Source organism: Micropterus dolomieu, linkage group LG20 (assembly GCF_021292245.1).
Source record: "Micropterus dolomieu isolate WLL.071019.BEF.003 ecotype Adirondacks linkage group LG20, ASM2129224v1, whole genome shotgun sequence".
NCBI lineage: Eukaryota > Metazoa > Chordata > Actinopteri > Centrarchiformes > Centrarchidae > Micropterus > Micropterus dolomieu.
Genome location: NC_060169.1, coordinates 25,820,053 through 25,847,960, shown reverse-complemented (window position 1 = coordinate 25,847,960; position 27,908 = coordinate 25,820,053). Strand labels below are relative to the sequence as shown.

Below are 27,908 nucleotides of genomic sequence, written 5' to 3'. Positions count from 1 at the left end.
CAAAGCTAACTAATTGTTTGTTAATTTTATGCTCACACTGTATGGATTTTAACTGACTATTCCAATAAAGTTTTAATGAATACAGTTTACAGTTGAAGCAAATGAGTGTATTTCCCAAACTGCCGAACTGTTCCATAACGCAATATTCCTGTTGTAAATGGATATGAATTCATATCTGACATTGCACAGACGCACATCAACTGCAGAGCACACTGGCACTAACTGAGCCTTGTCTAGACCAGTGTCAGAAGTTTGATTACTTTTATCATGTTTCTGAAGTTATATACAGAAGCATGATGCATAAAAAAGACTATATTTTAAGCAGTGTAATCACATATACAGCATTTTGTATCATAAAGAAGTCATGACCATCTCATCAACATAAAGTGAATTCAAGAGCAAAAGAACAGGCCCAAACCTTTCCACAAGAGCAACCCTATAAATCTACATTCTAACAAGAATGATATATTGAAGTGTCTCATGCTGCAGAGACTTTAGTGTGAGTGTACTGAATGTTCTGGCATCTTTTTGACCATCTCTCGCTGAGGTTGAAGAAGATGCCGAATATCTGTTAGACTTCCTGCATTGTCCCTGTACCCAAAAGACACGCTCCAGCGACCTCTCCAACTTCAGGCCTGTGGCACTAACGTCACATGTTATGAAGACATTTGAAAGACTGGTTCTGCAGCACCTCAGGCTTCTGATACGTGACTGCCTGGACCCTCTGCAGTTCGCCTACCAGGCTGACATCAGCCTGGACAACGGCATCATCTACCTGCTTCACAGAGCTTACACCCACCTGGAGAAGCCACTATGAGGATCATATTCTTCAACTTCTCCAGTTCTTTTGACACCATCCAGCCTCTTTGGCTGGCTGAGAAGCTCTCCGTGATGCAGGTGGATCAGGATGGTGGGACAGCAACCACCTCCAGCTCAACACAGGAAAAACCAAGGAGCTGGTGGTAGACTTGAGGCCCCACACCCCTGTCGTAATAAGAGTGGAGGGGGTAGAGATGGTAGACACTTGCAAGTTCCTGGGGGTGCAACTAAAAAACAAACTGGACTGTACAGATAACACTGAGGCCCTCTACAGGAAAAGACAGAGCAGGCTGTTCTTCCTGAGAAGGCTCAGGCCCTTCAACGTGTGTACCAGGCTGCTATGGCCAGTGTCACCTTCTTTGCTGTGGGGTGCTGGGGAGGTGGCATCTTGACTTGTGGCACTAACAAACTGGGCAAGTTGGTGAGGAAGGCCAGCTTGGTGGTGGGGTGGAACTAGACAGTGTGGAGGCAGTGACTGAGAGGGGTGGACTCTATGCTGAGCTGAGGCAGCTCAGGCGCTCCTTCAGCCACAGACTCATCCAGCCTGCGCCTCAAAACTCTTTGGAGGCTCATTTGTGCAATCAGCCACCGGGTTCCCCAATGCCATAGCACCCAACTGACTCTATTCCTAATTATATTTCTGACATTTATCTGGTTGTAATTATTATCGTATATTGATTGTATATAGTGTGTAAATAGTGTGGTAATATTTATACATGTATGTAGAAAGTTACTGATTCTACTTTTACTACATCTGTCCATTTACATTTCTCTGTACTGCTATGTCAATCTAAATTTCCCCTACAGTGGATTAATAAGTGTATATCTTATCTTATTAAAGCTGAAACACAAACATTTTGGGCATATGAAAAAATACAAATGTGTGTAAATTGGAAGCACAGAGCAATCGCTTAAGATTTTGAAGTGCATTCATCTGCTGATTCATACCCTTTGTGTTTCTTACCTTGAAGCTCTCGATCATTAATTGCACGATCAAAGGGACTCTCAGTGGTATTGAACAAAGAATGTGAGCTTACACTTCTTTCACACCTACTCTGTTGAATTGCTTAACCAAATGATAGTTTTGCACATCATCTTTTAAAAAGGTAATGTAAACGCAAACATGAAGCATTGCCTCATGACATCTTCGTCTGTCTGTTCTGCTGTGTACGAGGTGACATACACTCAGTTGGCACTTTATTAGGTACATGCAGCTAAAATGAATGAACAGAAGTCCTGCAATAAATCCCTCCTTTATAAAAGGTTACAATGTTCTGTTTTTGTTAAAACTGCTTTAGCAATATGCAATCTACCCTCATTGACATAAAAGGGGTGGACAAAATATTGGAAACACCGCTCAGTATAATGTAATACAATTCAACAGCATCCGAAGTGTCCCTAAAGTTGAATCAACACAACAGGAAAAATACTTTCAGTCTGACAGCAGCCCACTGAATTCAATTTAGCCATAGACAAATCCCATTTTAAGCAGCTTGCATGTTTAGTCTTGCACTTCAAGTGAAACTAAATACTGTATATGCTGACAGCATTGTGTTACGGGCACAACATGATTTCCTTAGTGATAGAACAATTCTGATTCTGAATAAAAACACTGTTACTTCTATTGTATGGTGTCAACATGCACTGAAACTTTGCACGAGGCTATGTGGCCTCACCCTTCACTCTTAAACTGGCTCTGTGGCTCCTGCAGGAAGAACGCAGCTTCATCCCACATTACAGCGCAGACAGCCGCACATTCCCAAGAGACGGCCAACAAGACAGCTACAACATAAACACACATACCACAGACCGCAACACATGGCCTAGATTGGCCGCACAGACAAAGGCACTCTACATTAGTATATGGTACATATAAACATTAACATAAAAAGCCACATGACAAACAGCAAACTCCTTAGTGTACCTGTGTCAGACATCACAGCACATGCTCAGGCATGTGGCTCTGTTTATACTGCTCACATGACAAAATACATAAAATCCCAACATTGCCTAATCGCTATACTTTGCATAAAAAATATTAAATTGACAAAATCTTTAAAATCATATTGCAGTGGGAGGTCTCTGCTGATTTATCATCTGTAAACATTAGCGTGTTTGCATTTTGTCACTCTGCTGCAGAGTCATTAGCAGACACAGTGTTTTCACCCTTGTGAGAGTCCTGGAGTCATTACAGTCACGTTGATGATCTTCTGCCTCTGAACCGATGTAAACCTTCCTTCCTAAAGCACCAGTAGGGGCAGACGCAGACACACACACACACATGCGCGCGTGCACTCAGAGGACAGTGTTGTCTGTAATGTGCCGAGCCAGCAGGCAGCCCTACAGGACGTCAGCATCCGTGTGTAATTAAAGCTTTTTGCATTTTCTTTTCAAAGCACTCAACTCATACCCCAGTGGACACATAACACCAGCAACATTTCTTGGTATCTCTTTATTTAAGCCCAAATTCACACAAATATTATACAGAAGAAAAATCAGATATGCGAGTGAACTCTTTCTTTAACACTGACACACAAAGAAAGCTGGAACAAGTACCGAAGACATAAACACACTTAAAATTAGGAGCACCTGCGAGAAAACATCATTAGTATGGTGATTAAATATCAACAATCAGAGCCCGAAGGAACTGGATCATGAATAACACATGAGGCCCTTATCTGAGCAAAAATCACAACAGAATGATTTCCAAGTTCAGTGCGGCCGACATCAGGCTGCACAGAATCACTACTGTGCCTGAACTCTTTCTCTCCGGTGACGTCCTCAACTCCACAGCAAGCTTCTGCCTTTCCCAAATAAGCCTTCTCTCCCCTTTTAAGTTTGACATAAAAGAAGAGAGTGAAGGGGAAGAGGAGCAGCGAGCGAAGACACCAGAAGAAGAAACCGCTCTCTTATTTCTGTAAAGCCTCTAAGATTTCCCTGCTGTAAAGCTTCTGCTTGGGTGAGACCGATTTCTCTGCAGGTCTGATATCAACCAGTGTTGAGAGGCTAATACACATTCATTCTGCTAATCTTCAGCTCACTGCAGCTCTCTGAAGACATGGTGTACCTCTAACACCTCACTGCAGCTGGGTCAATGTCGTTGATGGAGTAGCAACAGAATGTACTATTTGAGAGATGTGTGGAAAGATGTTTGAAAGAGCAACACAGTCAGAGAGAATAACAAAATGAAGGAACACATTTCCAGACCCTTTTGCTTAAGCTTCCCGAGTCATGTGGTAGTCGTACTACATAATCCCCAAACTGTAACTGCTCCCATACATGCAGTGGGGTGACTTAGTTTGGCTGGTTACAGTCTGGCAGCTGCTCAGTTCCCCACACCAAACCACAATCTCCTTGATGCCTCCCAAATATGACAGAAAAGTCATTTAATTATGTTTCAGCTACAAAATTAAGACCAGCCATACAAGGGATTTATATTCACACTACGCAGTGCAGAAAATCTGCAACACTGATTGTCACCATTTTAATTAAACTAATGAAGCCCAGCTTGACTCGATGTGCTCTTGACCTACTCTTCTGCAATCACTTCTACATTTCCTTATGTTTGGACTTGAGCACCCTGGTGTATCAGACAGACTCGTCTTCAGTGCCTCCCAACAGTGAACAGTTTTCTATATTCCTTTCTCCCATTTTTATTTCTAAAAGCACCAAAGGCAACTGCAAAGACCCACCGCCTCCCTGAGAGACGTAATTCATCACTGCGAAAAAGAGGCAGAGAATAAATATATTGCACATTACTTGTTGGCTTCCATTTATTTCCTTACTATGAAAATATTGTTGGTCTCTGGTAATGCTAAAATGAAGTGAGGCTGTTATATAGATTTGTCCATGCAAAACTAACAGATGTCTTTTACTATGAGTACATATGCTAGACATAAGAACAGGGCAGACATTGTGCAATTTTGTTTATCTTGTATGTTGCGTTAACTCCCACTGAACATTTTAACAGGCTTTTCTGCACAGCAGATTCTGAGAATGTTCTGCAGCAAAGTTTAGTTAAATATCACAGTAGACTTTACAATACAGTTACAACAAGTAAAATACTACTCCAGTGATATGAAAACAAGCTCACTACAGTTAATAACAGATCTTTTGACAGCATCCATGTTGGTAAATAAACCCTTAATTCACCAAACTGCTCAGAGTGCAGACAAACAAGATTTGTGACATGCCAGAAATCCATCAATTTGTGAGAGAGCTAGATCGTTAATCACTCACGTGATTAATCAGGCGACCTGAACCCCTGTCACACAACAACATTGTACTCTTTAAGGCACGATGGTGCTTTGAGCTAAATGCTAACACAGTCAACATGCTGGTGTTTATAATGTTAGCCATCTTACTTTAACGTGTTAGCATGCAACATTTCAACATAATTGAAATTTTGACTCAATTAAACTTAAGAGATCAGCAGCATTGTTATACATTTCTTGAAGGAGACATGAAATTTGCCATATTTAATCCATCCAATTGCTGTTGAGATATTTCACCCAACACCACAAATATGAACCTCATGGTGGAACTTGGAAAAGTCAGAGAATCACTAAAGTCAGTGGGAACCACGGGTGTCTGCAACCGACAAACATTTCCATACTTAAAGCCATGACACTAGCATGGCTAATAATCAAGAAACTACTGTATAAGCAATTGCAAAGTTTTGAATCAATAGCATACTTAAAGCCTTTTGTGGTTAATAATGGCTGTAATGTCTACAGCCTTCAGTGAAATGACTCCAGCATCCTTATTGCCATGTCATGTATACAATGTCTTTGCTGTGTCATCTACCGGTGTCAGGTTCAGTCAGGGCAGGCTCATTAATCTGTTCAGCTGCGGTGGTACTGAGAGAGGAGAGAGACAAAACAGAGAGAAGACGAAGAGAAATGGAAATAAACAACGGGGGGATTGAGGGGCCAGCAAGGACAAAAAGCACTAAAAAGGAAAAATATAAAAGAGACACTGAACAGGAGAGAAAGAGACAGAGAAAAGTGCAAAGAAAAGAAAGTAAGAGTCTGCAGAATATGCTTTGCTTCACTATAAACAGTGGCTCCTTCAGATGCTGCTATAGAGCAAATCCAGTGACATCACTATGAAGCAGCCAAAAGCAAAAAGTGTACTGGCTCGTTCTCCTATCACTGCTGCTTCTGCACCACTATAGGCTGACCTCATCAGACACCTCCAGAAACATGTGCATCCGAGATAACCAGCATGAAATATTCAGTCTTGTCTCACACACACACACACACACACACACACACACACACACACACACACACACACACACACACACACATTTGGAAAGCCAACAACCCAGCAATCCTTAAATACACAATTTCAGTAGTACTCGCAGACATTATTTCTGAATGAAAGGCTTTGACAGAACATGGAGGTACAAGTGGCTCTGAGGCTAAATAACCCTTACTCGCACCTGACTGTAAATCCCACTGCAGATGAAGATGAATGAAAGATTATTAAGAATCCACATGGAAATGAATGCAAGTCATGCTTAAACATATTTTATTCATCATTGCATTTTACTAGCAAAATCATACCAATATGTTTTAATGTTTGTTATTTTTTGGACATGTGAATAGTTAATGTATCTTGACATGGATGTAGTGAATTTAATGTCACAAGACTGAACTGAATAATATATTCAGTAAATTAAGTAAAGCTGATATGATGAAAATAAAAAATGGCTTTCGGTTAAGAGATATTCCATTCAGAAAGTATCTAAAGGGTAAAACATACAATAAACTATCAGGTTCAGGTGTGAACTATTAAATTTCTATGCTCTTGTGCGGTAAATGAATATTGTCATGACTTTAAATGAAAGCTTGAAGTTGTAAAAGAAGTACAGACAAAAGAAATTTAACATTCATTGGAATTGGTTTCAACTGAAAGTAATCCTTACTGATCGCTCATTACCATGAAGTACCCAGTACATTGTAATGTCCTGGTTTTCTATGAACCTATTACATGAACTTTGAGAGCAAGGTATGTGGATTTGGATTTAATCAGTTGGTTTAAATCCCATAAAAAACTCATCTGTACTGTACTCTAGTGGTAGTACAGTATATGTGCTGACAAACGATCAGTCTGCGTGGTGAGTGGAGTCGATGTTACTGTCATTGCCAACAGCCAAATGTCCTAATCTGAAAGCACTCCAAAGCCTCGAGGGCTTATCTCACTATTTCTCCACATCATGGATTTACATGTTATTTAGCACGTCGCCTTCACATCAGGAAGACATGTCTCTTGCAGATTCCTGCAGGGCGGCACATAGCGGCAGCGAGGCTGATGAGCAGGAGCTGTGTATAAAGCACATCCTACTTTTATTCTATATTAAGCTTTTACATGTTAGAAAAAAAGATACTTAGGGGACCAGCATTCACAGTGTGTGGATTATTATGGGCAGAAAGCTCTCCAGTTCCATGCTTGTGAGCCACAGGCTGAATGTTGGGACGTCAGGTGAAATTCAGATTTATCTGTCCAATAACTATATGCTAAATACTGTGTGCTAAACCTTTATCAAAGAAGGCTGTCTAAGCATGCATGCGCTTTGTTAAGAACCAGTGTTCAGAGGGTTAGTTTTAGGGTTTTTAAGGCGCTACGTCTCAATCAGAAGTCTCAATAATGGACTTATTATTTAGATGTCTAAAAATACAGACAGAATGCCGTATAATATTTCCCATTTAGCTCCTTTAGCCTACACCTGGGAGCTTCCCAACCCATGCAGATTTCTGTTATCACCGGCTGAGCAGATCCACTGGAGCTGACTGAGAGCCCTGATCAAATACATTTTGACAGCAGTTTCTGAGTGAAGTGAGAACATTCATGCATGTGTATCCAAGATTCAAACATGTGCAGAATGCACAGCCCAAAATACAGGTTGGTTGGTTGGTTGTTCATTGATCAGGTTTCAAAATGTTGCCTGTCAGTTTCTAAAGCTGTCATATTAAGTAACCTGTTGATTATTTGACTGATTAAAAGTTAACTGTAATCAATAAAATGCCATAAATATTGACAAATGCCAGAAGTTCAGATTCCGAAGTGATGACTTAAAATTGCTAACAGCAGTCAGATGGGGCTACCAGTTTATGAATATGCATTTCGTTTAAAAACTTAGCTAAATCTAATGCTAAAGTTAAAGTGTCTGCACTGTGCTTTATGGCCTACATGCGATGAGTAAAGTGCGAATTTCTTAATTTCTTATCATATGAAGGAAGCTTTAGGGGCCTATTTCAGTTGTGCAAGCACAACAATAAGTGCAAAGCACACTCTGTGGGGCATCTCCAAGTGCACTTGCCATTGTGTTTTATGTATGAGCAGCAAGCCAAAGTGCAAAAGGATTGGCCGAAGTCGATCATAGATCGAAGGGTGTGGTGATTAGCCTAATAAGTACGTTCTCAGCCAGTCACATCACTAGTCTTATCTCTCTAGAACAGCTATCATCAGCTGCCAATCATAGAGAAGCAATGACAACAGACATAAATCAAATGTTAATGTTGACGAAGTCATTTAAATGGCCACATCAATCTGAAGCTATTTCTGATTTGAATTACACTGTATCTCTATCTATGTCTATCTAGTATGTCATAAAGGGTTGCATCATATCGCCATTTTACATTTTAAGAATAAAATATGAAACACCACTTTTGCTAAAAAGAAAGGTGGAAAGGAGCCAGTGACACACAGGATTGATGAGTCACTGTTGATGACCAAGGAAGTTTAAAATCAAGGGTGACTGGTCTTGGTTGAAGACGTTTAGCCTCTCATCGAAGAGGCTTCTTCAGTCCTCTGAAGAACTAAGTTTTATGGATCTGCTTACCCTTGATTTTAACATTCCTTGGATAACTATGACCTGGATGACTGAGAATCTTCCCAGACTACAATCTAACATATCGCGCATAAACAACAGAATACTGACGTAGGCTATAACCGACCAGTCTGGTGGGGTTTTTTCACATGGCTGAAGGGATTTAATGCTTTTCATACAAAATCAGCTGTGGACAACAGATATTGTATGAAACTCATATTTATTTATATCAATTCAGACTGCTTCATTGGCATCCTTGCTTTAAACACAATAAATGTTTTTACTGTTAACTTTTATGCTGATTTGGTCTGGTTGGAGAGTGATTTATTAAAATGGTTTATTTTCATTTTAAGCATTATTCTGTTATTAATGTACATTTGCTCCAAGTATTTAGTTTGCTCTTGTTATTAAAATTAAAAAAGTGGCAGCGAAGTGGCACTGCACCAGAACCAGATGTGTTTCTGAAACGTCTATTTTCAAAACAAAGTCGAAGACAAATTTTCCACCAAATTACCAACAACTCGCTTTGAGATGCCTCATTTGAATGAACCTCCCACCTGTTTGTGCCTCTCATCTCACATGGCTGGGTACAGCAAATTTTCAGATCAGATAAATGGCAAAAGTCGAAGCACTACTACAGGGATGGTCATTGTATTGCCATAAAAATAAGGTCCCTTTGTCTTGTTTATTGAGAAATACCTTAAATGATTTATTGATTATCTTTGCTATCATGAATTTATTTTCTATTGAGTAATCAATAATCAACTAAGTATTTTAACACAACATAATACATTACTTTTGACAACAGGTGATCACACAGTACCTTGGCATAAAGGATACAAGCATCAATGTCCTCAACATCCTATCAAAACCAGCAGTCGAAATCCCCTCCGACAGGTGAAATAAATTTTAATATATCAAGGATGAATCAAAGATTGCTGTAGTCCAGTTTATAAAAACCATTTACGAGCCACAGAAAAGAACAATACCTACTTTGCTGTGTTAATCTAAATGCACTCTCTGGGTTCTGCTATACTAAAAATAAATAAATAAATAAAAGGCATTTGCACATTAGTATTTGGCTGAAGTCCGGTTTGGACACATTTAAATGATGAAACCTATGTTATAATTTAGATGCTGCAAAATGTGGCCATTATCGTTATTTTAGTGTGAAGGTGTGGGTAAGGGTAAGTTCTGTTCATGAGCAGACCCTCGCATATATGAAAACCAAATATGTTACAACCAATTCAAATTTTAGCAGTACACACTAAGAAGAAAACAACATGAGTGCAGAGAGACCACTTAGGAGACAAGAGTAACTCATTTCAATAATGCATTCATAAGACGAAAACAGTTCCCTCCAAGTTCTGCATTTGGCTTCAGAAGACGAGTCCTAATTTCATTAGTGGACTATACAGGATCTGACTTGGTGTCCGGCGACTGAACCAGTTACTCAGTGATGTGGTACCTCTCTCTGGATCAATGCTATTTTGTCATTCATCTTGCTTTCAATCTATGATACACATATATTGGTTCACGGACGGAATTTTAATTTGGAGCAAATGGCCCGCAGTTTCTGCCTCGAAAAAATAACCCCAGATTTGTGGTTGTGGTACTTCTTCAGGTGATGAGCTGTATACAGCATGTTTTTATACTTAATTCTTTTTCAATTACAAATTATCAAAACCTATTAAAGTTCAGGCTACGAATAATTTCAGTCACATTCCTATAATAAATGTACTAAAGAAAATTAACATATATAGTATAAATATGTATTTACCTGAGTATTTATGCTATATACATATAGACAATTCTTAGTTTTATTTTTTTATGTAATTTGCTGAAAAAAAGAAAACATTTCATCAGTCATATCTTTTAACTGTGCTGGCCAATCATAGGAGTGGGTGATATGAATGAAATATTTAATGATGTGTCATAATATCGATTGTCACATTACATTTTATCAAAATTCAATCAAGGAATTGTTTGTTGATCGAGCGGCTGTGGCTCAGCAGGTAGAGTCAATCCCTGGCTCCTTCTGTCCACATGTCGATGTGTCCTTGAGCAAGACTCTGAACCCCAAACATAGCACTGCTCCTGGTCCTCTCTCTCCTGAGCCTGTTTCTCCTGACCTGTGGCCTCCAAGTGCCTGTGTAGGTCTTCCCAAAGCTTCTACGGCGGCGCACTTTCCATAGTCTCCCCCACAGCAGCCCACAATCTCAACAACACAGTCACATGCCACATACTTGGCCTCTGCTTGCTTGCCCACCAATTAACCCTCTGCCAGAAGAAACAGTGCATCAATCCTGGATTGAGGCTTTAAGAGATTGTATTGCGATCTGTGGCAGTGAGAAGCCTGTAAATATCCTGAAGGGCTGAATGAAGAAAAGGAGAAATCAATGAACATGCTTCCAGGGTCACAATGTAATCAGCAACAATCATCAACAGTCATCAGTAGGAGAGTGGGACAGGTACACAGCACGGGTGAGGTAAATGGGTGGTGGTAGTGGAATCTGATGAGGCTGGTAGGTAAGCCGGGTAAACTGACCGGCAAAGGGAGTGGTACTGGGACCTGCGTCCATGTTAGAAGGCAGGACTTGTTTGCTTCATCTTTTCCTATTCTACTTTACACTGTCTTCACAGAAACTTTCTTTCCATTTGTGAATGTCATATATGTGATATCATTATAACAGCAGCAGTTCAAGGTGAAGGCTAATTGAGCTAAATGGAGAGTGTGACCGTTGTTGAGCCCCATGAGGGCCCTTTATTCTGGGCCACTTCTCCAAGGTGTGCAGGAAAGGACAGCAGCCATCAGCTCCCATTTTCAGTAAGCCAACAATGTTGTCATGCCCCAGTAAGGTCACCGTAATGTCCTTCATGCAGATGAAAAATTGTTCACCAGTGCTTAGCTAGCTTTACAGACAATTTGTGTAAAAAACAATTAATATAGCTCCCTAAATGTCATGTTCACACAGTTTAATGCCTGCAAATATATGGTGATGTTGTTGTTATAAACAATAGATGATTGATTAAGCTGATGATCCTATTTGTGTTTCCATTTAGACCAGTTGTGCTTCATCAAGAGCCCCATAGTGTGAAATAATGGCATATTTCATTATTTCCCATGGTGGGAATATGCCAGTAGAGAGATAATCCTTTTCAATAGAAGCTACACCAGAAATTAAGCATTCTGTCCCTGCTGTGTGCTTTCAGTTGCTAAAAGGGTGGGATCAGCATATCTTGACAGCCCAACACTTTGAAACATGACTGGGTGATGGAGCTGCTCAGAAGTCAAGGGGGAACAAGTGCAGGCTATACTCTGGTAAACACAACTCATCAAAAAACACCAGGCACACCATGTCTTCCCCCTAACCAGTCAGAAGGCAAACACATACAGAGTATTTTGCTTGTAAAACATTATATAAAATGAATTTTAAAAAATTTCTGAATTGATAGATAGCTAATCTCAGGGCCTGAAAGTACCACAACCACAACCACAACCATTTGATATGAAATCTCATAAAAAGCCCTCCTACTTTTTGCCGATATTTATTATTTCTTTACAGACAGGATGAAGACAAGCAAGGAAAAGGCCGCAAGCTAATGTGAAATCACCCTTTCAACTGTCCCCCGAGCACTGCCACTTTAAGTTGTTAGACGTTGAAAGGCTTGCTTTGCCTTTGCCATCAGATCCTACAAGAAGAACAGGTGGTGACGGTCTTTGTGTGCTGTCATCTCTAATTCAGCAGCAGTGGAAGCTCCTGCAACTCAGCCAACCAGGTTAGATAATGCACACAACAGACTTCTCAATGATGCAGCCACACTAGCAACATCACACCGACTGACACACACCCTTGATTTACAAAGTACTGCTCCGCTCTCTTGCTTATAAACACACTGTTTACTGACTCTAGCCATGTCTCGCCTTCGTTCATATCAATATAACAATTGATTTTTGAGACAAATCAAAGTGCAAGGAATAAAGAGAAACGCTTCAAACAAGTCTGCAAGGGACTTGCTGAGTGACTGACTGACTGAATAATCCCGTGAAGGAATCGGTACTAACTGAAGTAAAGCTTAGTGGAGCCCACAACATTAGACCAAAGGCACTACTTAAAAAGCTGCTTTATTAAAACTAAACATGTCAGACATTCAGCTTTAATAAATGCATTCTGGAGCAGGAATTAAATGGTATTTTGTTTCCTCAGCACTACTTCAATTCAAGTCAATTTGCATATTCATAAAATGCTGCCTTTTTGGTGTATTTACCTGACCACCAAACCTGGAGTTAAGAGGTGATAATGTATCCTATTAATACAGAGGCTATTCTAGGGGTCCAAGAAGCACAGCACCTCCATGGTTTTGACCATGGCCAGGGTCAATCTGAAGGGCAAATTGACAACTGAGGGTTTGACACCTGCTTTGCTAAGACAAATCAAAATATGCCCACACTCTAGTTAGATTAATTATAATCTAAACAGTGTTAAACCTCCCCTGGTTATAGTCCAAACCCTCTTGTGTCTCCGCCTGTCTTGTGCAGCCAGAGGATCCACAAATCCTCTATGAGCCCCCCACTGAAATCGTTCAAGATCAGATTATCCAGATTTGTGTCAAAAAGCGTTTAAATCAATGCATAGCCTACATGACCCTACTGAACAGCTTATACAGAGATTATATATGATTGTATTCTGTTATTTCCCCCTCCTGTTAGAAATTCAAAACAGTGCTAATGAATAACCATTGAATGTGCTACGCAATGCACCCCCACATGCGGTCATGATGTCCACACAGAGACAACGTCTCTGACGAAAGAAACATCTGCAGCCCATTGATGACAGACGTCTGGCTATAAACGCAAAGCAAACACTGAAATGTTTGTGTAATTGAATGACAGCCCCTTTAATCAGAATGTGCTCTGTAAGCAGCAGAATGACAGGGAGAGAGACAGGGGAAAGTAGCCTAAATCTACCTGATCACCACCCCGTTGCGCGTCAATAGCACGCCCTACAACACAAGGTGATTTGAGAAACAGGAAACGCTGGTCCCCACTGACCTGAATCGTGCAGGTGTACTCCGAATCGTCCAGCAGCCTCACAGTGCAGTTGCATTCCCTGTCCAGACTCCTGATGCTGCTGCTCATCAGTCTGCTCAGCATCTTCTCGATCGTCTGTGTACGGGACCAGGGAGAAGGGCGCACAGCACATACATACAAGTTTGATCTTCTGTCTCGTTAACGACGGCCCTGTTCTTTGGTCCAACACCTGGTCAGCGGCATTGACTGTGCGAAGCGGCGGCGGTGCATCGTTTTGTTAGTGTGTGAGCGCGGCTGGCCGGGGTAGCCTACCACACGGTGCGTTTCTTCAGTCAGTAAGAGGAGTGAAAATAGTGCTGCTCTCTCTCGCTCTCTCTCTCTGGTCCGGTTAGACTGTTACCCCACACCACACCTTCTCCCCCCCGTCTCCTCGCCGTTGCCATGCCGCTCTAAATGCTGCTGGGCGGGCCGAGGTTGGTGAATGGCGAGTCTGTCAGCCAACGGAGCGATGACTTGAGACGCTGCCTTCACAGAGTTAACGACAGGAGCCGAAATTCCGATAGGCTGGTGTTCGTCGTGACTGTAGCCACATGGTGGGGAATAATAACACAGTTGTGGGGGAGTGGGGGGATCAAACAGGCAGGGGCTTTGTGCTGCTGCAGAAGTTGATAAACGAGTTGATAACTGACACTCAGCGAATGACATAATCATGAAATACATTACTTTAACGTTATTGAAACGGGTTCAGGGGTCTCAATGACTTGACGTCACATCTCGACAGCAAGGCATGAGCCGGTTTCCCATTTAGGCTACCACTTTGCTGGCTCGCGCTCCTTGTTAAATTGCGATATTTCTGAAAGAACTTGAATGCAACCAAGCATTTTAACATTATTTCCTCCACAGGTTGATTCCTTGTACCTAGCTACATCTCATGATGTCAGCACGACTACGGTGTAAAATGTATCCTTGTAAAACTAAGGGAAACATTGTTTCCATCTAATGGTATTGATGTGTGCGTCATGTCTCAGTAACCAGAGTCAGTTCGGTAGGGGAGCCAGTGTGGGCTCGAAAGTTTTACCCTTTGTAAATGTAATAAATTCAAAATAAATAGGCCTAAAGGGTGCATTCTACAGTGTTGAAAGTGCATGGGAAGCAGAAATCGTGAAAACCCATAAACAATAGACGCAGGACGTGGATGCATCTCTTCCAGCTTTAGTCTGGAATAGTTAAACAGTTGTTTACCTTAGGGCTACCAGCAGAATGCAAACAAACGACACAAACGCACCCTCTATAGCCAATCTTGACAACTTTTTTCTGTAAGTATTTGCTGTCACTACCTCTAACATCAGAGAGAACGGCCTGTGTTGACTGGGTTTGAGCCAACCTGTTAACTGTAGGCAGTCTCTGTGTCCTTGACGATGTCTCGCTCTTGTGGTGCTTTATGGTAAGGACAAGACTGCGACTGCGGTCAAGTAAGGGTTAAGCCCTCTGAGCGAGCTGACTCACAGGGTTTGCACTATTCTGTCACTTTTCTCACTTTCCAATGACAAGCGCTGCAGTCTGACAGCCATACCTGAAGTGAAGCTATGAAATCTTAATTGTAAGCAACGCCAGCACACCACACAATATTGTGTCGGACTTGATGAACTTTGCACAAGCATACACATGCGATAGGCCTGCATATTTCAGTACGGTGGTAAAAAGTAAATAGGCTATATAGGCCTATTTAGCCTATAGAAATACTATTCATTTGAAATATCCACAGGAAGTATAAAACATTTAGGCTTCCTGTGTTCCTTAAAAGTAAAAACAAATCCACTAAAATTATAGGGAAATGAAGTTTTATTTTGTCCCTTGAATTGCTTTTAGGGACATCTAGGCCTACTAAATTCTGAAATAATGTATATTTCAGAATTTAGTAGACTGGAAGTTAGTCAAATAAACTCAATTTGATAAATAACAAGTGAGAACAGCAACAAAAAGCATTTTGAGCCTTGAAGTGCACTTTTGCTGAAAGCTTTGTTATTTCTAACCCGGCCTCTGTCACGCTGCTGCCACCCCTCTGCTGTTGTGCTTTATATATTAGGACCGCATGATTATCATACAGACCCAGCCCAATTCTTGATATTATAATTGCGATTGTAATTTAGATTTGATATTGGCCTAACTGTCATTATACTAAATAGGCCCACATATTTTGTGCAGGCTATTCCTTTAGTGGATGTGGACATTAAGCGTTTTAATTGCATTTCTAAACGTAGCCTACGTAGGCTAGTTTTCCTGGAATTAGGCTATGAACAGCAAATAGCCTATTAGTAGTTGATTTGAAATAGCTATGATGTCATAATGTGGTTTGTAGTCGACATAGCAATTGTGAGAAAAGGTCATTTTCGTCCTTTTTGGCTGCTCCAAGCACCTGTACCGTAACAGCGGGAATATACGTGCATCAAAATCCAAGCGGCGGCTCACCTAAAAAATTATGCGGATTTGCTACAGCCTGGAGCAGAGCACAGCTGCCCCGTCGCAGTCGGTGCCGTGGGGCGACAACTCCTGCTTAATAGCTTTAATTTCTGTTGTAGGCTAATTTTTCACTGGACTGACATCTTACCTCTTGCTTTCAACGTTAGGAGTCACCCACCAAAAACTTTTAAAGCTCTCCGTGTAGAAAGACGACCGATATTGTCTAAAATGTTTTTTGTGTGTGTAGATTTTGCCACATAATTACAAAAAATAGCATCGCAAAACCGAAAGCAATAATCGTTTGAAGCAAAAGCAACTCATCTGCCGTGACATTGTCCCACAATGCCGTGACCCGGATTCGAACCGGGGTTGCTGCGGCCACAACGCAGAGTACTAACCACTATACGATCACGGCGAGCTACGATGAGCTGGCGGATGACGGAGGGTGAAAACATGGTGTCTTTCATAGGACTGTAGTATGGCGTTCAGTCAGATCGCGGTACCGTTCACACTGCACTTTCTGTGTAACCTACTTGGCCTAATCAGGAATCTTGAAGTCTTTTTTTTTACACACTACATGACTGCCTAACGAAAAATAGTAGGCCCCCTCCGCATGATAAGACTGGGTTCATTGAGAGAGATACTGCGGATGACAACAGAGCCTGTGTCTGCTCTCATTGGCTGTAGCTCGGTGCATGGCTCCCCAACACGACCAGCCTGTTTGATCTCTTTCGGGCATCGGCGAACTCTTGGATCGCGTCTTAAACAGCAACACATTGCGATTACTCTGATTTGGGGGCTTTTGTCGGACATCTCCAGAAATTGTCGGCATGAGGAAAAACCAGGGCTACTGGGTTTCCATCCTGTAGTGTGTGAACTCGGCACATAATCCCCGTGTACTGCAATGCTTGTATTGTTGGTCGTCAACCTGGAGGGGGAAAGAGCCAGTGGAGGCAGTTACCCAACACTCCCTCAGCCGCTGTCAGTAATGTTATGATTTTGTAGCAATGTTTTGAGCATTACCATCTTGTATTGTTTGCACTACAGTGACATCTGGTGTACAAACCGACAAACTGCTGGGGCTGCATGCGCTCTGCTCTGGTTGGCTTATATTTCTGCCGACGTAGCAGAGCTTCCCGTTTTGTAAGCTGTTATGTGACCGTGCTGGTTACCAAACCAATTTTTTTCTGCAAACACGACTGAGCGGGATAGTAAGTATTAAGGTATAATTAAGGTAAAGTTTGGCTTCACAACTGTGCATAATTATTTTGGTTTAACTTGCGTGTAACTCATTGACGCTGAGCCACGGTGTCGCTGTGTTTAAAAGTATATGCGTTGTTTCTGCAACTGTGTCGTTTTGTTGGTTTAAGAAATAGACATGGATTTGAGTCGATGCCAAGCCCTTCCAAAAGTATTACTTTCAAGTTCTTACAAATGTGGACATCATAAATATTTAAGCTCATGTTCTTATATTTGCCACCAATCTTTATACCGTGGTCTGAACATGCTGATCTATACTGTGTTTAGAGAGACTTCTCTACTAGCAGCCACCCAGTTCACCTGTTGCAGATATCTGTTTAAGTATTTTAGGAACCATAGTGGAAGAAAGTCTAAAGAAATGTCTGTTATTGTGTTCACAGGTTTACAGGCATGGGTCATACATGTATTCACTGGTTCCGCAAGGGACTCAGGCTGCATGATAACCCAGCACTCATGGCTGCTCTGAGGGACTGTAGGGAGCTCTACCCTGTGTTCATCCTGGACCCTTACCTCCACAACAACACTTGTATGGGTATCAACCGCTGGAGGTTTCTCATCGGGGCACTCAAAGACCTCGACTGCAGCCTCAGGAAACACAACTCCAGGTAGACACAGGGGCGACATGCAGACATATTGACTATTAAGAGAGTTAAAAAAAAACATCTATAACAACCGTGATTGCCATTATAAGGCGATTTCAGGATTTTAGTCAGACTGGTTGTGGTTGTGCTGATGTTATTCTATACATATTGTTATTATATCATGTTGTGCTGTGTTTGACAGGCTGTTTGTTGTGAGAGGGAAGCCAGAGGATGTGTTGCTCAAGCTGTTCAGCAAGTGGAAAGTAACAAAGTTGACCTATGAGTACGACACCGAGCCTTACAGCCTGAGCCGGGACAAAACAGTGACCGCACTGGCCAAAGAACACGGACTCGAAGTCATCTACAAAATCTCACACACTCTTTATGATATAGACAGGTATTAGTCATGTACACATATCAAGGTATATTCACAGGACGTTGTTTCCTTACAGTTTTACTTAAATGTAATTGTCACTTCTGAAATATTTTATTTCCGTATTTGTTTAAGACATTTGACTGTTTGTCATGTCATCATAGGATAATTGAAGAAAACAATGGGAAGCCTCCCATAACTTATAACCGTATGCAGGCAATAGTGAAGACCCTTGGTCCCCCTAAGAGACCTATCCCTGCTCCCACCATGGAAGATATGAAAGGTATTACGGACAGCGCTGGATAATGCCAGTTAGTTATCATGTCTTAATGCCAACCAGTTAGTTTAAACATTAAAGGTTTCCACAAATCTAACATACAAGTGTAAAACTTAAGCAGAGGTTGATTGAAATGTATCTTTTTGGTCAAAAGATGTGAAGACCCCTTGTTCTGAAAACCATGAGAAGGAATATGGGATCCCTACACTGGAGGAGCTCAGCCAGGGCACTGCAGCTCTCAGAGAGGAGCAGTTCCCAGGAGGAGAACAGGAGGCTCTAAGGAGACTAGATGAACATATGAAAAGAACGGTACTTCAGTTTCATGCGCATGTATTCTTTCTCTCTACGCTTCTTGACACTGAACCAGCTTCCAAACCTGCAATAAAGAACGCCTTATTGAACCTACGATGAGCTTGTGGTGTTTATTACAGAGATACATACAGTATCTGTGTTACATGTTTCATTTGTTTTCTTACTTCAGGAATGGGTGTGTAGCTTTGAAAAGCCACAGACTTCTCCAAACTCTTTGAGCCCCAGCACCACCGTTCTCAGTCCATATGTCACTTTTGGCTGCCTGTCTGCACGCACCTTCTGGTGGAGGCTGACAGACGTCTATCATGGGGTGAGTATCACCATCAGAGTAAAGTTTTTGTAGGTAGCAAGCTATGTTATTGTAATTCCTCAATGTTTAATTCATTTCACCAGTAAAAAGATAAGCAAGATGTTGATGTAAGCTATAGAAACGGCAGAAAATGTGACATAGCTAATGCATGGTGCTGACATTGAAATACCATTAAAGCTTAACTTAGTCTGACTGTTGTGTGTATGTGTGGCATTTGCAGAAGAAGCACTCAGCTCCTCCAGTTTCCTTGCATGGTCAGCTATTGTGGAGAGAGTTCTTCTACACGGCTAGCGTGGGTATCCCTAACTTTAACAAGATGGAGGGCAACCCTGTATGTACACAGGTGGATTGGGACACGAACCCCGAACATCTGGCTGCATGGACAGAGGTACTGGATCCTAAATATTTTAAATGGAAATGAATGAAAAGAAGAGAAATGATGCTGCTGGCAGTAGAGGTGCAATGATTTGTTTATTAATCATTTAGTTGTCTAATATTTTGATTATCAATAAATCGATTTGAGTCATTTTCTTTAAAGAAAAAAATTAAAAACTTCCCTGAATTCCTTGTGTGATGAAAATGTGAATTCCTGATTTCTTTACCCCTCCATGACAGTAAACGTAATATCTCTGGGTTGTTGACATTACAAGATATTTGGCACAAATATTTCCTTGTGTATTTCCCTTAAGGCTCGGACTGGTTTCCCCTTCATTGATGCCATTATGACTCAGCTGAGGCAGGAGGGCTGGATCCACCACCTGGCCAGACATGCTGTTGCTTGTTTCCTCACCAGGGGAGACCTATGGATCAGCTGGGAAGAAGGACAGAAGGTGTGTAAATGAGCTTGCCAATACCGCTTCCGTAGATCAAATCAAGCTTAATGTCCCCTTCACCAATTGATCAAATGGCTTAGCAAAATTTCTTTTTCTAATCAGAACAATAATTTAAACTAACCAGATTGACCTTAGTAAGTAACTTTAGCTGTTTGGCACTGCAACATACAACAACCCAACAGAATGTTGGAAACATTTACGGGATTTTATCATTATCAAAGGGCTTTACCTATTTAAAGGGGAAGTCTGCCGATTTTACACATCAGTCTGTTTACAGTTCTTAATGAGTTAAAAAAGTTGTCGCCAGGATTTGACAAGGAAGGAGAATGCTTGTATTTAAAAAGATGCATCTGGTTGTCCTGCTCTATTTTGAGCTCTCATGAGTCCAACAGTGTTATAGTAGAGCAATGTTAATTTGTTGGAGAACTCTTTTAACATTTTGTCCAATGCTCCTGAAGGTATTTGAGAAGCTTTTATTGGATGGCGACTGGGCTCTGAATGCTGGAAACTGGCAGTGGCTCTCAGCAAGTACCTTCTTTCACCAGTTCTTCAGGGTCTATTCCCCTGTCGCATTTGGCAAGAAGACAGACAAGAATGGAGACTACATCAAGTAAGTTTAAGTCCAACAAGCTCAAGTGTGTGTGTGTGTGTGTGTGTGTGTGTGAAATCATTTTGACAATTTTGCTTCTACTATTTGCTTCTCTATTTTACAGAAAGTACCTTCCTCTTCTAAAGAAGTTCCCAGCGGCATATATCTATGAGCCTTGGAAAGCTCCACGCAATATCCAGCAGGAAGCAGGATGCATTGTGGGTAAAGACTACCCACATCCTATTGCACAGCATGAAGTGATCAGCAAGAAGAACATCCAGAGGATGAAGTTAGCTTATGCCAAGAGATCTGCAGATCCAGCTGAATCACCCAGAAAAAACCAAGGTACTGCAAGAAACATACTTTTATGAGAGGTTTATCTCCTTTGATGTTTGTTATGGTAACAGAAAATCCTACTTCTTAAATATTTGTTTTTATGTTTCCCTCTTAGGTGTAAAGCGCAAGACACCATCTGTCGTTGACATGTTGAAGAAGAAACAGAGAAGAAAGTAATGTTTGCACAAATTAATGCCATACACTATGACAACATAAATTAACTGATTTTATGGGTTTTGGTGTCTGGACTGGAAGCTAAAGTACTCAGTCCACTATATCTTCTTTTTTTATTGCACCATTTATTGGTAACAGGTTATATTTTAAGTACTGTTTTATCTTTACTTTTTATATTGTATCTATTTCAGTATTTAAAAGTGTAAAGTAGGTCAGAAGTATACTTGAAGAATGTTTCTTGCATGGAGATTAAGTTAAAGTTCATAAAAATTGATGGTCTCATCTGGTTTGAATGCTTCAGTTTATATTTAAGACAGGATGTGTGTGCTTCACAAATTGGCCTTATTCTTGTTTAACAGTAATAATGGCCTTAGTGTTACACCCTAGATATATTTAAAGTTTAATATTTACTCTGCATTGTACGACTACTCAGGTGTTTATATTCAATTCAGTTAAAAAACATACATACGAAATATGTTCCAGGTCTTCACAAATGAGTTGATGTTTTCAATGCCCATTTTATCAGCTATAGTGTCTGTGTCCATGCTGTGACCTCTAATTTCAGTGGTGTTTTATGGTAAAACATCAACATGAAAATGTGTGCAGTAAATGGCCAAATTCAATCCAATCTAGTTTAGTGGTGATATTTTAGAGCTCTCACTATTACCACTAGAGGTCACTGTATTTCTTCCTGCAGACACATTTATCACTTTGTTATTCAGTGATACTGTAAATAATTAATTGAGTCAAGTTAAAGGGGCTTTAATCTGAAGTGTTTAGTTTAAGAATATTTCTGAATACATCTGACAAGACATTTTTAAACTGTGCAGCACAGAAAAATTTTAAATCACCAAATTTATATTGCCTGTAAAAGTGAAATAAATTCAACAGTGATATCATTTTGTGGTGTTTAAAAAAATCTTAATTCTAATACCCCACACAAAGGTAATATTCCATTTTACCTCCAGTGTGCAGTAATTCCAACCTAAATCTGTTTTTTGGGAATAATTATTTTTTCAGCGTAAAATGTTTAATTAAAAACAGAAACAGGCCAAATCTATCTCATTCGTCATGATGGCCATCAGCTCCTGTCTAATCAGGAGAATGCTGCAATATTATAAAGGCTCATTAGTCAGTATAGGATAACATACTGTATGTTTAGAGTCTGTGCATGTGATTGGCTGAAGGCACTGTGCGCAGTGCTGTGCTATGTAAAGTCATGATGTGTGTGTGAGAGTGTGTGGGGCACACAGCTGTCTGTGGAGTTCAAGTCTTCTCCCCTTTCTGCTTCCTTGGAGCTGACACTGGTGTGAATATCCAGAAGATGATGTCACAACCTCAACAGCGGCTCCAGACGCCTGTACAAAGCCAAGCTCAGTTTCCACAGAGACCTGTCAAACATCAAAACAATCTGCTGTCCAAGTGTGTAGATGTGTGGTGGGTACACCTGGCGCCGGGCCCCCCAGTAAACTCATAGTAGAGCCATGCAGGTCTGGCTTGACTGAAATCACTCAGTTAATCACAAATTTATTTGATATTTACTATGCGAGACAATAGTCTAAAAGTCCAGTATATAATTTCAGAATATATGGCCCTATAAACATGTTAAATTGGCCTCGGCCCCAGAAAGATTCATTAATCTGTGGCCAAAATCCCAATTATGTCTGCGTCCACATTTGTCCACTGTTGTGCCCCTCTCCCTGTCTGTCTGTGTCGACACCTCACCACTCAGACCATCTTGGAAGTGGGTGCTGTAATATTCCAGTTGGATTAGAACAGCATGTTCCCATGCAGCTGGTGTTTCATGTTGCTTTGATAGTAGTGATTTATCTCAGGTGTTTATTTGCTCCAGGGACAGCAACATCAAACAGATAATCCCCACATAGCCTTTATTTTAACAATTCCATGGCCCTAATAATAGAGCAAAGGCTCGTTAAAGATCATTAGGGCACCATTTGTATGAAATGTTTTTCATCAACTAACATTAAAATAATATGAATGCACTTAACCACTTCATTAGGCAACAAAACCAAACAAGAGGAATTGTCCAGTACTACTGATTCATTTGAAGCAAGAGCTGGCTTCATTGGCTTAAAGTGGATGTGTCCAAGTTTACGTCACCTTGTGAAACACTTTCTGATTATTACCACAACACCAGTGGACATGCCAATGTCAACCATTCTCCATGCTTCAGTATTAGTAGACAAATATATTAGTAGACTCTTAGCGCTCTGTCACTCAGCCTAAAGACACATGTACTGAGTCTACCTGGTGAGAAGACAGAACCTGTTCATAACATTTTCGACTGCTTAATTGCACACAAAAATAAAACTACATTAACATTTTGGCTGACATTGGCACAAGTCAAAGGCATCATGGTTTGCTGGAGACCGAAAGCAGGTGTTCTCTTCAATGACCAGTCACCAAAACTAGCAACAAAAGAGGACGATTAGTGAGGCTGATTTCTGCAAAGACTTCAAAACTTTCTCTTTTAGTTGCACAAGTGACAGAACTGGTGGAAGAGCGAAGGACAAGAGGAAGTTGTGAGTGAAAGGTTCATGACCACATGCTGAAAGGTCACTATTTATTGGACGTCTATGGAGCTGGTAAATAAATGCCGCAGTGAAACTGAAGAGCTGACAGTTGTCCAACCTGCTTCATACCATTTTGTTTATCCCGATCTCCATCAGTGCAGACACACACACACACACACACACACACCTCTGCACACTTCCTGAACAACAACAGTCCTCTAGACCTGGGCTTGTCCATTACCACTCTGCTTCTAATGACTGATTATAACATTTTACATTTTCCCCACAGTAACCTCCATTTATTTCTGATAGTGCACAATTATGTTTGTAAAGACAGATAATGGTGTCAACAAAGCCAGAGGTAGTGATCTCAGTGAGCATCATCTGTAGCCCCCCTATAAATCTGCCAGACTAAGCCACAACAGGATTTTGAGAAGCGCTATACATAGCAAAACATGAGGCAATGGGCATGCAATGTTGAAATCATGCCCTCAACAGACCCCATCTGAATTCAGATTTGGAGAGGGATTGTTAAAACAGTGACATGATTATTAGTTTTGGGGAAAGGGGGCTATGACATGGATGACAAAAATTAATGGAAAGAAAACATTTGTCCATCAAACTAACAACTGGAGAATCTTTTATTTACATTAGTCCTATTTTTGGGAGCAGAGACAGAGGTCTCTCCCAGACTTTTACCTCTGCCTAACAACATAATTGCTCATTTCCCTGTATCTTCATATAAAGTATCTCACAAAAATGAGTAAAAAAAAAATAATTAAAAAAAAATAAAAATGAGTACACCCCTCACACAACACTGAAGAAATGACACTTTGCTAAAATGTAAAGTAGTGAGTGTACAGCTTGTATAACAGTGTAAATGTGCTGTCACCTCAAAATAACAAATCACACAGCCATTAATGTCTAAACTGCAGGCAACAACGGTGAGTACACCCCTAAGTGAAAATGTCCTAATTGGGTCCAAAGTGTCAATGTTTTGTGTGGCCACCATTATTTTCCAGCACTGCCTTAACCCTCTTGGGCATGGAGTTCACCAGAGCTTCACAGGTTGCCACTGGAGTCCTTCTCCACTCCTCCTTGACGACATCACAGAGCTGGCCTGGGGCTGACTGTGAAAGTATCAGGCATGTTTGTTTTACTATAATAATAATATTAATAATAATACATTTTTATTATTATATATACCAATTTGCTACATTACAATTACGCTTCACACAACAGCTGCAGCTGTGTTTGCAACCCGACCTTTCTTTTCTCTGTGAGAGGGAAGAATTCAGAAAGTTGCATGACACGAGAGCCCCGAGCAGCAGATCACGCGTAATCTTTATCCAGCCAGAGGGAACAATCACTAACTGTTCACAGCACGTTGGTCGTACTAGCGACACAACCCTTAGGAGCTCGCGGAGCGACCGGCCCGCTGCGGATGGTCGGTGATCGTTCCCTCTGGCTGGATGAAGTCTGATGCTCCTAATTTTAGACATGGATCCATGATGATAGAGAAATCTAGAAATGAACGGCAATAAAGCATGCTGTCAATATTTTAGAGACCCCCCCAAAGTATCACAAATCATGCTTTTAGGGGAGCTAATGTCTTTTTAAAGGGAGCTAAGCTCCCCCTGGCTCCCCTGTTCACACTCTTAGGTCATCTTTATGTAAAGCAACCATTCTTTTTTTCAGATCCTCACAGAGTTCTTTGAGTTCTTTTTAGGTGCCATGTCGAACTTCCAGTGACCAGTATGAAGGAGCGTGAGAGCAATAACACCAAATTTAACATACCCGCACCCCATTCATACCTAAGACCTTGTAACACTAACAAGTCACATGACACTGGGGAACAAAAATGGCTAATTGACCCTTCACTAAACCATGCCCCGCATACACAGCTGGCCAATCACAGCGCAGCATAGGAATCGCTCTAACTAAGGTCCGACACTTTCATGGATGCGCTCCATTGACTATTTGTCTAAGATATGGTCAAACGCTGTTCCTGTTTTTTCGTAATGTAATGTTAGTTAGCTAACGCTAGCTAACTTCCTACTGAATGTAACGTAATAAAGCCCTACTGTTCTGCTTTTTAATGATTTTAATAATGAGTAGAGGCCTATGCAGCTTTACAGGAACAGTGTTGATAGTTCATATCAATGTCTTTTGTCTCAGTCATCGGGGGATGCGGTGGTTCACTTGTACTGTGTGATTGGTAGACTTTAGCTTCTATCTTTCATTTTTTTCACGTCCGTTTAAGTCAGTTTGACAGCCTGAATACAACCTTCAAATGTACAGTATAATGCAACTGCGAAACTGTATGTATCTTTCAGAGATCGCTTTTTCCAACAACTTACAACAATATTTCTCTGGGGAGTGCACTAATAGACAGTGGCAGCACGGACAGTTTGACGACTTAGCAACAGTAACTAAGGGGGGCGGGGCTTAGCGAAGGGTCAATTGGGCCCAGTTTGGACATTTTCATTTACTCACTTTTATTTCAAGCGGTTTAGACATTAATGGCTGTGTGATGTGTTTTTTTGAGGGGACAGCAAATTTACACTGTTATACAAGCTCTACACTCACTACTTTACATTGCAGCAAAGCGTAATTTCTTCAGTGTTGTCACAAGAAAAGATATAATCACATATTTACATAAATGTGAGGGGTGTACTCACTTTTGTGAGATACTGTATATGGTTCAGCATTAGGAAATCCCTGTCCAACCATCAGTAGTTTACCCACGTGGGGGAAACACTGTCAAATGGAGTCACATGACACAGTCTGCTAGCATCTGTAGTGTTTCCACATGCTGCTGTACTTTGATCTCTCTGTACACACCCGTTCAGAATATCCAGACCACGCTGAGGCAACTGTGTTTTCCAGCCCCCTTCACAGAGGACTGACAACCAGTCACACACAAGACTCTGCAGTCCATACATGTCAATCACTGCAGTGTGTATGTGTGTGTGTGTGTGTGTAGGGTGAGTTGTATGTGAATCACTCATAAAATCCAGTCTGAAATGCCAAGCTGTGGGAACATTTTTTTTTTTCGGGGGGGGGGGGGGGGGGGGTTTGGTAAAAGTCCCTCATCGTTACGCCTGTAAATCTGTAAATTCATCTTTTCATAATATTTACAAGTTGTGAGCTTGTTTTAATTTTTTGTCTTAATTTAAAATTAATTAATTAATTATTAATTTTAGCCATCAAGTTGAGTCAGTATATCACTTCTCTGGCAAGAAAACTGGAAAGTGTGGATTTATATAAGACCATGATGGATGGATGGAACAAAAAAGTGTAATGTGACGAGCATATGTGGTAACATGAGAGTACATTCGGGTTGATATCTTTGAACTTGATTTAGGGAGGACACACTCAGGAAGCTGTAATTCATCATAGCCGTTACCAGTGCAAGTTACTATCTGTTCAAATAAGATTTGCATTTTGTTTTCCTGGCAAAAAAGAAGTTCAAGTTGAAAATAAAAACATTCTTAGTGGTGATTTCAATTGCTTTTAGTTCTCAACCATACAGGTTAATTGAATATTTACTTAATTATAATTTTTTGATGAGGAACAAAACAGCCTGTTTTCAAACATTCGTATTTATTATGTCACAATCAACACATCACTTAAAGTGCAAAAACACTAATTGAAATGCTAATCAGTGATTTGTGTGTGTGTGTGTGTGTGTGTGTGTGTGTGTGTGTGTGAGAAAGTCTGTGCATACGTGCATGCTTGTGTAAAGATAACAGCTCATAGCTCTGTGGCAGTCAGTGGGATCTGCCTATATAAGGCTGTTCTATTCCTACTGCTTTTCCTCTGGGGATCCAGTGCAATTGTCACTCCCTAGACAATGCATGCCAGAGAGCTTGGTAGGCATCACCACCTTATATTATAAAAATGCACATTTACCTTTTAAAAAACAAGATCAGCAAATGGAGTAAAGGTAGTTATATGCTGTGTCAACAAGCCCTTTGGTAAACAGAGGTCATTGTAACTCTTCACTTTTACATTTGGAAAGTAACTTTGTTTGACTGAAAAGAATGTAATGCTCATATTAATGGGCTTAAAAGTGAAGGCGTCATTCTCCTGATTGACACGCTCATATGATTTATTACATTCTGTACACAGAGCTAAAAAGTAACTACTGACCACAGAAGTGGTCCCCCTCTCCTCTG

General features: G+C 40.8%; 1 protein-coding gene, 1 long non-coding RNA gene and 1 other non-coding gene across 6 annotated transcripts; 1 reads left to right on the top strand and 2 right to left on the bottom strand.

The window, feature by feature from the left end:
• Window positions 1-10,564: 10,564 nt before the first annotated feature.
• Window positions 10,565-14,071, bottom strand: LOC123959477. Its single transcript, XR_006822306.1, has 2 exons — window positions 13,710-14,071; window positions 10,565-11,031 (listed from the first exon to the last, which is right to left on the bottom strand). It is a non-coding gene; the product is annotated as an uncharacterized LOC123959477 (long non-coding RNA).
• Window positions 14,072-16,491: 2,420 nt separating this feature from the next.
• trnah-gug lies at window positions 16,492-16,563 on the bottom strand. The gene has a single exon. It is a non-coding gene; the product is annotated as a tRNA-His (tRNA).
• On the top strand, window positions 16,559-22,092 carry cry5 (cryptochrome circadian regulator 5). Of its 4 annotated transcripts, none has more exons than XM_046033056.1 (11): window positions 16,559-17,129; window positions 17,789-18,013; window positions 18,192-18,386; window positions 18,527-18,645; window positions 18,794-18,948; window positions 19,121-19,261; window positions 19,482-19,649; window positions 19,951-20,091; window positions 20,553-20,704; window positions 20,808-21,028; window positions 21,135-22,092. In XM_046033056.1, exons 1-11 carry the CDS (start codon window positions 17,053-17,055, stop codon window positions 21,194-21,196), a joined length of 1,656 nt encoding a protein of 551 aa, XP_045889012.1. In that variant the 5' UTR covers window positions 16,559-17,052; the 3' UTR covers window positions 21,197-22,092. The 4 variants fall into 4 exon arrangements, with proteins under 4 accessions (XP_045889012.1, XP_045889014.1, XP_045889015.1 ...); XM_046033058.1 differs by lacking the exon at window positions 16,559-17,129 and adding an exon at window positions 17,161-17,359; XM_046033059.1 differs by lacking the exon at window positions 16,559-17,129 and adding an exon at window positions 17,161-17,371.
• The last annotated feature ends 5,816 nt before the right edge of the window (window positions 22,093-27,908 follow it).

What these genes read in the sequence shown, in the direction of transcription:
- cry5 (XM_046033056.1), top strand. Translation starts at nt 17,053, where the DNA reads ATGCTTGTATTGTTGGTCGTCAACCTGGAGGGGGAAAGAGCCAGTGGA. An exon ending in ATCTGGCTGCATGGACAGAG is followed by an intron (nt 19,650 to 19,950) that starts GTACTGGATCCT and finishes ATTTCCCTTAAG; the next exon opens with GCTCGGACTGGTTTCCCCTT. An exon ending in GCTGGGAAGAAGGACAGAAG is followed by an intron (nt 20,092 to 20,552) that starts GTGTGTAAATGA and finishes ATGCTCCTGAAG; the next exon opens with GTATTTGAGAAGCTTTTATT.